At 43.0% G+C, this 12,650-nt stretch overlaps 1 protein-coding gene across 1 annotated transcript in view; it reads right to left on the bottom strand.

Moving 5' to 3' along the window:
- Positions 1-12,650, bottom strand: part of atp8b1 (ATPase phospholipid transporting 8B1) — a 62,443-nt gene that overhangs the window by 33,915 nt on the left and 15,878 nt on the right. The window contains exons 2-4 of the mRNA XM_007903081.2: positions 10,832-11,011; positions 2,476-2,567; positions 490-603 (exon numbers count right to left, since the gene is read on the bottom strand). Of these exons, the coding sequence (XP_007901272.1) occupies positions 490-603; positions 2,476-2,567; positions 10,832-10,997 (372 nt within the window). The 5' untranslated portion in view covers positions 10,998-11,011. The remainder of the gene's footprint in view (positions 1-489; positions 604-2,475; positions 2,568-10,831; positions 11,012-12,650) is intronic.

The following is a 12,650-nucleotide window of genomic DNA, read 5'->3' as shown; positions in this document are numbered from 1 at the left end:
CTGCCTGGACTGCCATTCCAGAGCCCTCTGCTTCACCCCCTCCCTTGCCTCTTTCAAGGCCCATCTCGAGACCTTCCTCTTCGACCGTGCCTTTGGTCATCTTCCCAACACCACCCCCTTGGCCTCCTGACTCCAGCCTTCAGCTTGGGTGTAAACGCTTGTGAATCGCCATTGCACCTTCTCTAGTGCTTCCACATCCCTTCTATAATGTGGGGACCAGAACTGCCCACAGTATTGGAAGTGTGGTCTAACCAAGGTTCTATAGAAGTGTCCCGATGTGAAAGGCGCTATATAAACGCGATTTGTTCTTGTTTGTTGGAGGGACATCTCTGTGCACAAATTGGCTGCAATATTCGCCTTTCAAATACAGTCACTAGATTTTACAGTAATAAATCGATGAAATCCAGTGAAATGTGAAATGTGGCACATTAAAATGCAAGGATTTAGATTAATAATTATTAATTGTTACTATTAATAATCATAACTTACCTGTAGAATGAGAAGAACTAGAAAGTAAGCATTTGCTGCCCTTTTAAATTGTTCAAACAAGTTTAATGGTAAAAATGTGATGAGATTGTATTTGTAGGTCCGAATTGAATTTCCCTAGAAAACAAGGAAGTGGTCACGTTATAAAATGCAGAAAAACAACATAAGACGATATGTAAGGGGCACATATGGAACTCAGTCGGTTTGCGATACTCTTAAGCATGGATTCCGCATGTGTCGAAGACACCCGGCTGATCTTGGTGATGGTTTTCCTCATGTGTCAGATACATAGCTAACCAAAAATAAACTATTAAACTAACTACATGAAGAAGGCCTGCTATTAATGGTCTAAGTCTTCACTATAGAACATAGTCTACATAGAAAGACATTAGCTGAGATTTAATAATAATAATTCTATTTAGTATAGCACCCTATCATATTGTTGAGATGCTTCACAAAACGCTTCACAGGATATACTGTAAATTAGATTTGTTTTTCAATTTAATTTGTGTTTAATAGAGAGTTATTAGAAAATGGAACTGCCACCCTCCTAAATGGCTGTCGATAAGCACAGGATTAAGGAATAAGACAGGGCAGTGGGACTGAATGAACATCTTGCTTGGTGCAGACTCAATAGGCTTTCTGCGCTGTCTTCTATATCGATGATTCTACGAGATCAGCCAATGCTGAAACCGGGGGCTCAAAATACATAGGGTTTTTTCAGTTTCAAAAGGGGTTTTGGATAAGGGAGAAACTTTTTATTCCTGCTCAGCAAGTCAGTAACTAGAGGAAGATAGTCAGTCCCATACTATCCAAGACGTGCTGGAAATGGGTTAGAGAAGGAGAAGTGCACCCTTTGGATGAGACGTTAAACCGAGGACCCGTCTGCTTCTTCAGGTGGATGTTAAAGATCCTGTGGTGCTATTCAAAAAGAGAAGGAAGTTTCTCATAGTTTCCTGGCCAACAATCCCACAAATAAAATTGGTCACTCAAGCCACGACCTTTTGTGGGACACTGCTGTGCGCAAACTGGCTGTGAGTTCTGCCCACAAAATAAAGTTAATCCACTTTACAGTATATTCTATGAATACTTTGAGATAGCTCAACGATGTCATAAGGTGCTGTATCACATGCAAGGATTATTATTAATATTATTAATTATTATTATTGTTGTTGTTATTGAGTCTCGATTTCAAAACAGTAGGAAACGTGAGAATTCACAGCACAGAAGAAGGCCTTTTGACCCATCGTGTTTGTGCTGGCTCTTTTAAAGAGCCATCCTTTCAGTCCCACTTATCTGCCCTTTCCTCATACCCCTGTAGCTGACTCCTTTTCAGATATTTATTTAGTTTCCTTTTGAGACCTGAATTAGATTGTGCCTCAGCCACCGTTCCCGGCAGATGTATTGCATATCCTAACCACTGTGTGTTTGAGAAACATTTCTCTTAACTTCTCCATTTGCCAACGAATGCAAATCCTTGCCCAACCAGCCCTACACCAAGGAGAATGTCACAATGCCCGACAACGATGGGGTCAGATGCCAAGCAAGAGGGAGGGAGGTGAGTGTTAGCCAAACAGTGGAGATGATCAGAGAATGGAGTAGGAGATCAGAGATGCAGAGGTCCTTGGCCATGGCCAGGATTTACAGTCAAGGACCTTGAAATTGAATTATAATTAATTTAGACACCAATTATTGTGGCCCTTCAATGATCTAATACAGCAGTTTTAGAAAAAGGTGATGATTTTACAAGTGTTCTTTGGAACAGATTCAGAAGAAAAATGTCCTCATGTCAAAGGCACCTTCGTGGTCCTGCCAACTCCTGCAAGATCAAACAATAGAGAGAAAGAAAAAAGAAAGGCGAGAGAGAGCAAAAGAGAGACAGAAAGAAAGAGTGCACATAGAGAGAGAGAGAGAGAGAGAGAGAAAAAAGAGAAAATTAAAAAATGAGAGAGACAGAGAGAAAGGAGAAATAGCCACAAATCTACTCACTGCATATTTGCTTTCAGTGAATATACCGTACTTCTTTACAATGAGGTTATCATAAAAGTCTTTGTCGTTGGCTTTGACCTTCCAGGTGTATTCTGAAATAGAAGGAAAAAAACTATAAAGTAAAACTATACTACAACAACTTGCATTTCTCATCCCCGGGTTTTATTCAACAAACTGCAAGGTATATAAGATAAGGATCACCTATTTGACAAGTGAAAGGGATTTTTTAATCAAAAAGGACATATAAAAATTGTCATTGAGCCATCGTGTTGGGGTGGGGAAAAACAAATAGATCGAAGTAAAGGTTTGGATGCAAACAACTCTGCAAATCTCACGTATGCAGGTGAAAGTGGTCACCTGGCTCAGTTTTTGATGCAGATCCTTGCAAAACCGACTTCTCTCTATTCTTTAGAAACAAACAAACCTAGTGATAAATCCATGCTAGAACCTCCGAGTCAGCACAGACACGATGGGCCAAATGGCCTTCTTCTGTGCTGTAAATTTCTATGGTTCTAGTAACAAAAGCTAGACCTGTCTAGATCATCATTCAATAAACAAGGAAAAGCAGAATGCTGGGCTCCACTGCCAAATCAGGTGAGTTCAGATTTAAAGAGGTCATGATCACAATAATAATTTGGTCACTCAATCTACGACTGTTTGTGGGACCCTGCTGAGCACAATTGGCTGTGCACAAAATACACAGTCAATCCACTTTACAATACATTCTGTGAAACGCTTTGAGACATCCCAATGACATGATGAGGCATTTTATCAAATGCAAGGATTATTATAAGCGTCCTCTCAAACAAGTTCAGTGTCCTGGCCTCAACCTCTCTTCCTGCCAACCTGTTCCAGTCATTAATTACTTCCTGTAGCTCTAAACCCACCTTCCCTTGTTTTGTCGCTCACTTTATGCCGAGAGTACTGCAGACAGTTCTAGTAGCCACCACCTAAAGGGAATTCTCAGGCCATGGAGGTAATTAATAACTGGAACAGATTACCAGAAAGGGTGGTTGAGACCAGGAGACTGGGACTCATTTAACAAAAAACAGCTCAATGCTGCAATGGGTATTTTGAACGAATGAGATTAAATGGGCTGAAGGGGTTTCTTCAGCAGAACCATTCCTGTGGTCCCTTATGCATTAAATCAAGTAAATCATTTTACATTTTGAACTAGGCAATGTAGCTGACTGGATTTAACTGGATCATGAAGGGAGGGGAGGAGAAGTGAAGCTCAAAGGATTTTTAAATACAGCAAATATAGACACCTTGTGGGAGTTTCACCTTTCAATCAGGCCTCTCATTGCGCTGTGCCCTGGCAACACACAGATGAACAGACAGCTTACATTTAATTATTTTACACAGAGGGTGGAACAGACAACCCAGGGAGACTTTGGAGGCTGATTGCACCAGCAATTTGAAGAGAACAGGAAATTAGAGAGGTTTTTTTTGCTCAGCCAAGTGACTGACATGGGGAAACCCATCATCTTGATTAAGAGCATCCAAATCAGACATGGAGACTTCTACCTACGCACAGAAATTTAAATAATGATAATAGTTACATTTGGTAAAATGCTTTTCATGTTGGGAGGCCGTCTCAAAGCGCTTCACAGGATATACTGTAAAATACAGTGACTGTTTTTTGTAGACGTACCTGGCAGCCAATTTGCGTACAGCAGTGTCTGACAAACAGCCACAAAGTGAATGACTGATTTTATTTCCCTATGGGACACTCTTCTCCAGAGGGATGTGGTCTGCTTACCTAATACAGGAGAATATTAGGCACAGGTTGGCAAGAGCCAAAGCTTGGGGACCCCAGAATATGCTTTGGGCTAACCACTAGAGTTTCACCAGCTGAAAATAACTGCTCGACACTGAAAGCATTGTCTGACAAGTTTCCTGTTTCTTGTCCAGATAGAACGAGTTAGGACATGCAGTGTTAACAGGAGTTGAGTGGGAAGAATCCCGTCCCCTTGTCGTTACAGGAGATTGGCATTTGGTAAAGAATTTAATTGAGAGCAATGAGATAAGAACAGGCTTTGTTCTGCAAAACACACATTACATACCATAATTTTCTTCTGCACACCACATGCCCCAAATTTCTTTTTAACATAAATTCTCAAAGAAGGTGGAGTTTCTTAAACACTTAAACTGGTTTTGCAAGTGTTAAACATCAAGCGTTTCAGCGAAGAAAAGGAATTTACATGAGAGCAGGGACAGGGGGTGGGAAATACTAATGATAAAAATAATACTTGCATATGATAAAGCGCATTATCACATCTTCGAGACATCTCAAAGCGCTTCACAGAATGTACTGTAAGTGAATTGACTGTTTTGTGGGCGAAATGAGCCCACAATTTGTATAATAATCCTTAATCTGATATTCGTGTCAATTTGACGTCCCTACGTGTTTCACAGCACATAGTATAAAGTGCCATGACTGTGTTTTGTGGGCGAACGCAGTCAATTTGCACCCAGCAACGTCACACAAACAGCCATGAAATAAATGAGCAATTTTGTTGTGGGATTATTGACCAGGACACGATGGTCTAGTAGTGGCTGTGGTCAGCTCCCCTCTCCCTTGCTCAGCATCCAACCCCACCACTGAGGAGCCGAGAGCCCAGAGTGAGCTACGTCCGGAGTGAGGCGAGAGTGTGAGATAATTTGGTGAGAGTGGGAATTAGGTGCAGAGGGGGAAGTGGGGGCAGGCTATATATCTTTGTATCTATATAAAGTTTGTGAAGATGGTGTGGCAGGTAAACTGCGAGGTCTGTCACATGTGGGAGTCAATGGAGGGCGCCTTAAGTCCGGGCGACTTTGTCTGCCGCAAGTGTCTGGAAATCAGAGAGCTCCAGCTGAGAGTAGCTGAGCTGGAGTCTCAGGTGGAGACGCTGCGCAGCATTAGGGATGGAGAAAACTTCCTGGACAGCTTTATCCTGGAGCCGGACACTCCCCTGAGTCCCAAGGAAGAAGAATGTAGCAGCGACGGACATGACTGGGTGACAGTCAGGTGGGCAGGCAAGCGTTCCCGAAAGAGAGGGGCTGAAGAATCCCAGACTTTAGCCTTGTCTGACAGGTATGAAATATTGGCAACCTGTGTGGACAAGGAAATCTGCGAGGAAGACGTGCAAACTGACCCCAAGACCCCTGTGCAGGCGGTTAAAAATGTAATTCTTATTGGGGATGAGACAGTTGGGAGGACTGATAGAGTTTTCTGTAGCCGTAGCAGGGAGACAAGAAGACTCTTGTCTTCCTGGGGCCAGGGTGAAGGATGTCACCGCCGGGCTGGAGATAAATTTGAGGCATGAGGGAGAGGATCCAATCGTAATGGTACATATAGGGACCAATGACATTGGTAGGACCAGTAGGGACGAGTTAAGGAGCGAGTTCCGGGAATTGGGAATTAAACTAAGGAATAGAACTTCCAAAGTGATGATATCGGGACTGTTACCTGAGCCAGGAGCTAATTGGTACAGGCAAAAGAAGATCATAGATCTGAATGCCTGGCTAAAAGAGTGGTGCGGAGAGCAGGAATTCCAATTCATGGGCCACTGGCACGAGTATTGGGGAAGATGGGAGCTTTTCCAAAGGAATGGGCTCCACCTAAATAGGGCTGGGACAAATGTTCTGGCTACGCGAATAAATAGGGAGGTAGAAAGGGCTTTAAACTACTAAGGGGGGGGGAAGGTAAAAACATAGTAAAGTATAGTCCACCACAGTTAAACTGGAGATCAACAAAAGCAAGAGAGCAGATTAACAAGGGAGAAGAGCAAAGTGTGTCAAGCAGGGAAAGGAAGTACAGTGATAGAGTGCTGGTGAATAGGGTTAATAGCCGGAAGTCAGAATTAAGGGCGTTATATCTGAATGCACGAAGCATTCGTAACAAGATAGATGAATTAGTTGCACAAATAGAGACAAACCGGTATGATCTAGTAGCCATCACCGAGACATGGTTACAGGGTGATCAGGGATGGGAACTGAATATTCCCGGCTACGTGGTATATAGGAAAGATAGGCGATGTGGTAAACGAGGAGGGGGAGTGGCCCTGCTAATAAAGGATGGGATAAAAACAGTAGAGAGGAAAGATTTTAAATCTGAAAAGCAAGATGTAGAGTCAGTATGGGTAGAGATACGTAACTTCAAGGGGCAGAAAACTATAGTGGGAGTAGTTTATAGACCCCCAAACAGTGGTCAAAGTATCGCTCAAGGTATAAATCAAGAGATTAGTGGAGCATGTAGCAAAGGAAAGACACTAATTGTGGGTGATTTTAACCTGCACATAGACTGGGACAACCAAATTGGGAAAGGTAACATAGAAGAGGAGTTTATAGAATGTATTAGAGATAATTTTCTAGATCAATATGCTGAGGAGCCGACCAGGGAACAAGCCATATTAGACCTTGTTTTGTGTAATGAAACAGGGCTGATCAGCAAACTGGAACTTAAGGCTCCTCTCGGGCAAAGCGATCATAATATGATGGAATTTAGCGTTAAGTTAGAGAGGGAAGTAGTTAAGTCTGAAGCAAAAGTCTTCAATTTAAATCGAGCCAACTTTGCTGGTATGAGAGAGGATTTAGCCAGAATAAACTGGGAGACTAAACTTAAAGATTTGACGGTAGACCAGCAATGGCAGACATTCAAGGAGATAGTGCAAAATTCCCAACGAGCACATATTCCTTTGAGGAATAAGAATGCCATGGGAAAGGTGGTGCAGCCATGGCTAACTAGAGCAGTTAGGGAAAGTATCAAATCAAAAGAAAAAGCCTATAAAACAGCGAAGATGAGTAGTAAACCCGAGGATTGGGAGAACTTTAGGGAACAACAGAGGAGGACCAAAAAATTGATCAAGAGGGAGAAAATAGATTACGAGGGCAAACTAGCAAAGAACATAAAAACAGACTCCAAGAGTTTTTACAAATATATAAAGAGGAAAAGGCTAGCGAGGGTGAATGTGGGTCCATTACAGGCAGAGACTGGAGAAATTATAATAGGGGACAAAGACATGGCAGAGTTATTAAACAAGTTTTTTTTTACAGTCTTCACCGTAGAAGACACCGGAAACATACCAAAAATAGAGAACCAAGAAGACAATGTTAGCGAGCAACTTAGGGAGATTAACATTAGTAAAGAGATGGTTCTAGGTAAATTGTCGGGTCTTAAAACCGATAAATCCCCTGGACCGGATGGCCTGCATCCGAGAGTTTTAAAGGAGGTGGCTACTGAGATAGTGGATGGCATGTCTATAATCTTCCAAAAGTCTGTGGATACTGGAAAAGTTCCCATTGATTGGAAGATTGCAAACGTAACTCCACTATTTAAGAAGGGTGGGAGAGAAAATAGGGAAAACTATAGACCAGTTAGTTTGACGTCAGTTGTAGGGAAAATTCTTGAGTCCTTAATAAAAGACGTAGTTATGGGATACCTGGAAGACCATAAAAAGATTAGGCAGAGTCAACATGGCTTTACAAAAGGGAAGTCATGCTTGACTAACTTTTAGAATTTTTTGAGGATGTATCCAGCAGGTTGGATAAGGGGGAAACCAGTAAATGTGGTATATTTGGATTTAAGGAAGGCATTTGACAAGGTGCCACACAAAACAACAACAACAACAAGATTCCATTTATAAAGCGCCTTTCACGTCAGGAGGACGTCCCAAGGCGCTGCACAGTTGGGTCATGACCCGAGCAGGGGGGAAATGGTCAGGGTGAGGGAAGGGAGGGAGCGAGGAGGGGGAAGAGAGTCGAGAGGGCAGCTGAAGGCACGGTCAAAGAGAAAGGTTTTGAGACCGGCCTTGAAGGAGGAAAGGGAGGAAGCAAGGCGAAGGCACTGGGGGATGGAGTTCCAGAGCCTGGGGGCTGAGAGGCTGAAGGCCCGACCACCGATGGTAGGGCGGTTAGGGCGGGGGACGTGGAGCAGACCGGAGCCAGAGGAACGGAAGGTACGGGCAGGTAGGTAGGGGGATAGTAGGTTGGAGAGGTAGGAGGGAGCAAGGCCATGAATGGCCTTGTAGGTGAGGATGAGGATCTTGAAATCAATCCTCTGGGGGATGGGGAGCCAGTGGAGGCGAGCGAGGGTGGGAGTGATGTGGTCGCGAAGCCTGGTGCGGGACAGTACACGAGCTGCAGAGTTCTGAATGACCTGCAGCTTGTGGAGGGAGGTGGCGGGAAGGCCGGCGAGGAGAGAGTTCCCATAGTCCAGCCTTGAGGTGACAAAGGCGTGAACTAGGGTTTCAGCAGCGTGAGGGGTGAGGTAGTGCCATAGTCTGGCGATGTTCCGGAGACAAAAGGCTGTTACTCAAGATCAAGGCCCACGGGATTAATGGGAAAATATTAACATGGATAGAAGAGTGGCTATCGGGTAGAAAGCAGAGAGTAGTGATAAACGGATCATTCTCGAATTGGCAGGATGTAACTCGTGGAGTGCCACAGGGATCAGTGCTTGGGCCTCAGCTATTTACCATTTACATCAATGATCTGGATGAGGACATTGAATGTAATGTGTCTAAATTCGCGGATGATACTAAACTAGGGAGCAGAGTGAGCTCTCAGGATAATGCAAAAAGATTGCAACAAGATATAGATAGGCTCGGGGAGTGGGCAAGTAGGTGGCAGATGGAATTCAATGTTAGCAAGTGTGAAATTATTCACCTAGGTAGCAAGAATAAAAGAACAGATTATTTTCTGGAAGGGGAGAAGTTAGATAGAGTTAGTATTCAAAGGGATTTGGGTGTCCTTGTACACCAGTCCCAAAAAGTTAGTTTGCAGGTGCAGCAGCAACTAAGAAGGCGAACGGCATGTTAGCGTTCATTTCGAAAGGTTTAGAATATAAGAGAAGGGAAGTCTTGCTGCAACTGTATAGGGTTTTGGTGAGACCGCACCGAGCGTATTGTGTGTAGTTTTGGTCTCCTTATTTAAAAAAAGGACATACTTGCCCTAGAGGGGGTGCAGCGTAGATTCACTCGGTTAGTTCCTGGGATGAGGGGACTGACCAATGAGGATAGTCTGAATAAACTAGGGCTGTATTCTCTACAGAAGAATTAGGGGGGATCTTATTGAAACTTATAAGATTCTTAAAGGGCTGATAAAGTAGACACTGAGGGACTGTTTCCCCGGTAGGAGAATGTATAACCGGGGTCACAGTCTTAAAATTAAGGGTCAGCCTTTTAGAACAGAGTTGAGGAAACATTTCTTCACTCAGAGGGTAGTGAACTTATGGAATTCACTACCCCAGAAGGCTGAAGATGCTCAGTCCTTGAACATTTTCAAGGCTGAGACTGATAAATTCTTGAAAAATAGAGGGATTAGGGGATATGGGGATAGGGCAGATAATCAGAGTTAGGTGAGAAGATCAGCCATGATCTTATTGAATGGCGGGCCAGGCACGAAGGGCCGAATGGCCTACTCCTGTTCCTAATTCTTATGTTCTTATGTCATCAAGGTGTGGAGTCCACAGGTGTGGAGTCCTGTAGCTCAGTGGTTAGAGCGCTCGCTTTGTAAGCGAGAGACCTGAGTTCAATTCCAGGCAGAGGGCGAAACCCTGGGCAAGTTTCCTTACTCCACACAGAGCCTAACAATGATCCCTCCAAAAAAAAAAAAAAAAAATTGGTCATTTTCAATCCATGACTGTTTGTGGGACACTGCTGTGCGCAATTGGCTGCCAAGTTCGCCCACAAATATACAGTCAATTCACTTTACAGTATATTCTGTGAAGCGCTTTGGGACAGCTAGAAGAAGTGAAAAACGCTATATCAAATGCAAGGATTATTATTATTATTATCAAGACATCTCAAAACGTGAAGTGGATTGACTGGGTATTTTGTGGACAAAAGCGCAATCCAATTGCACACAGCAGTGTCCCACAAACAGTTGTGGATTGAATGTCCACATTTTTTTTGTGGTGGGGGGAAAGGGATTATCATCCCCGGAAAGAGATCCGCTAATCGCCTAACAGCTGGGTTCCTACTTACTGCTTGGTAAACAGAGGTGTGTGGCATAAGGAAACTTGCTTAAGGTTTCGCCCTGCCTGGGATTTGAACCTGGGTCCTCTCGCTTGTGAGTCGAGCGCACTTACCACTACGCTATTCGTTTGAAAAGACTGATAAGTCCAATTCTTATAATAAAAATAATAATAATCCTTGCATTTGATATAGCGCCTTATCACGGCTTCGAGACACCTTAAAGCGCTTCACAGAATATACTGTAAAGTTTAGCGACTGTATGTTTTGTGGGCAATACGCGGCAGGCAATTGCTTCTCTTATCCAGTCATTGCTCACGGCTCATCCTTCAAACACAGGAGATCAGCCTTGTGTTCCTGCCCAAATAAACCTTATCTGAGGGTACAAGCCCGGGAATTACCATTCTTGGCTTCCTCAGTTTGCTGGTTGGTGCAGTTTTGCCTGGAATCCTCGTTGATGCCAGTGTGACTTTCCAATTCATCATCTGTCTCGTCGTCGCTGTAGGGCATCTCGTCGTCCATCCTCTCGGCCACATCGTCCACACTGGATATCTGGTTGGCGGTCATTGTGTGGGTGATCCCTGAAAAGGTGAAGGGAATCAAAATTAAATTAAAATTAGTAGCCAAGAAAACAACCAAGAAATAACAATAATAATATTAATAATATGGATGATAATAATTTCAACCCAAACATGCAGTCAATTCACTCTATTGAAATGCTTTGAGATGTCTCAACGACTCAATAAGGCGCGATATCAAAATCAAAGATTATTATCGTTATAATAAGACATAGTTGGAGGCCAAAATCAGCTGCCCTGGTGAGAAGTTTTCAGGCCCCACAAAATATTTAACTGAAGTCCCGCCTACCTGTTCAGGTGGACTTTGAAGATCCAGTGGCACTATATGATCAGCACTATATCCTAAGGCGAGAACCTTGAGACAGTGTAGAGAAATATTCAACTGTGGTCGTACAGTTTCATAAGTAATCTCAAGATTGTGTAGATACACACACAAAGCTTTGATGGGACAGAGAGAGTAAACAAGAAATAAAGCATTGAGATATGCCAAGGCAATAGGGCAACAGGGCACAGTTCAGCGTTGTGAAATGTGAAGGCTAGCATAGCTTTAAAAGTGAGTTAATTCATCAGCTGAAATTGATTCCCATTAAGTCATTAAAAAACAGCTCACTGATGCAATAGGAGGACAAGAGCGTGTGTGTTCTGAAAGGATGAAGTCAAATGGGCCCAAGACTTTAGTCAACTGAAACTCTCTTGTACTCAAAAGCACACGTTTTAGGAGTTTTTGAAAGGGTGAGCATTAGATCACACCGGACAGCAGAGTGACTGTCTGACCACTGTCCATTGAAAGAGACAGAGCGAGGCAGGAACGTTTCCTGTCGTACATGAAGTCATGACAGGACCAGGAGACAGAGGAATGATAATCCGAGAGTCTAAACAGAGTTTGCCTACAAAACACACTTTTACAGTAAAATCCTACGAAGCACTTTGAGACATTGTTCTGGCATGGAAGACACTGTAGAATAGTAATGCTTGCATTTCATATAGAGCTTATCATGTTGTTGAGATGTCTTGATGATAATAATAATAATCCTTACATTTGATATAATAATAATAATAATCCTTGCATTTGATACAGCACTTTTCACGTCGGGAGGACGTCCCAAAGCGCTTCACAGAACACACTGTAAAGTGAATTGACTGTATATTTGTGGGCGAACGCGGCAGCCAATTGCGCACAGCAATGTCCCACAAACAGTCGTGGATTGAAAATGACCAATTTATTATTGTTTTTGGTTTTGGAGGGATTATTATTAGGCGTGTGGAGTAAGGAAACTTGCCCAAGGTTTCGCCCTGCCTGGAATTGAACTCAGGTCTCTAGCTTGCAAAGCGAGTGCTCAACCACTGAGCTACAGGACTCCACCATATAGTGCCTTATCACATATTCAAGACATCTCGAAGCGCTTCACAGAACATACTGTATATTTTGTGGGAGAACATGGCAGCCAAATGCTACATCAACACATCAAATGCAAGTAGTATTCGAAGTACTGTTTTTTTTAAAAATGATTAGCGACATTCAGCACATGATGTGGCCATTGAACCCCGTGGTTTGAGTCCGTGGAACAGCCACTTATATTAATAAGAATAATAATCCTTGCATTTAATAATAATAATAATTATTATTATTATTGATATAGCG

The sequence above is a fragment of the Callorhinchus milii genome, unplaced genomic scaffold (genome assembly GCF_018977255.1).
Source record: "Callorhinchus milii isolate IMCB2004 unplaced genomic scaffold, IMCB_Cmil_1.0 Scaffold1, whole genome shotgun sequence".
NCBI classification, from domain to species: domain Eukaryota; kingdom Metazoa; phylum Chordata; class Chondrichthyes; order Chimaeriformes; family Callorhinchidae; genus Callorhinchus; species Callorhinchus milii.
Note: the sequence above shows the minus strand (reverse complement) of the source record. Positions and strands in the feature narration are given on the sequence as shown.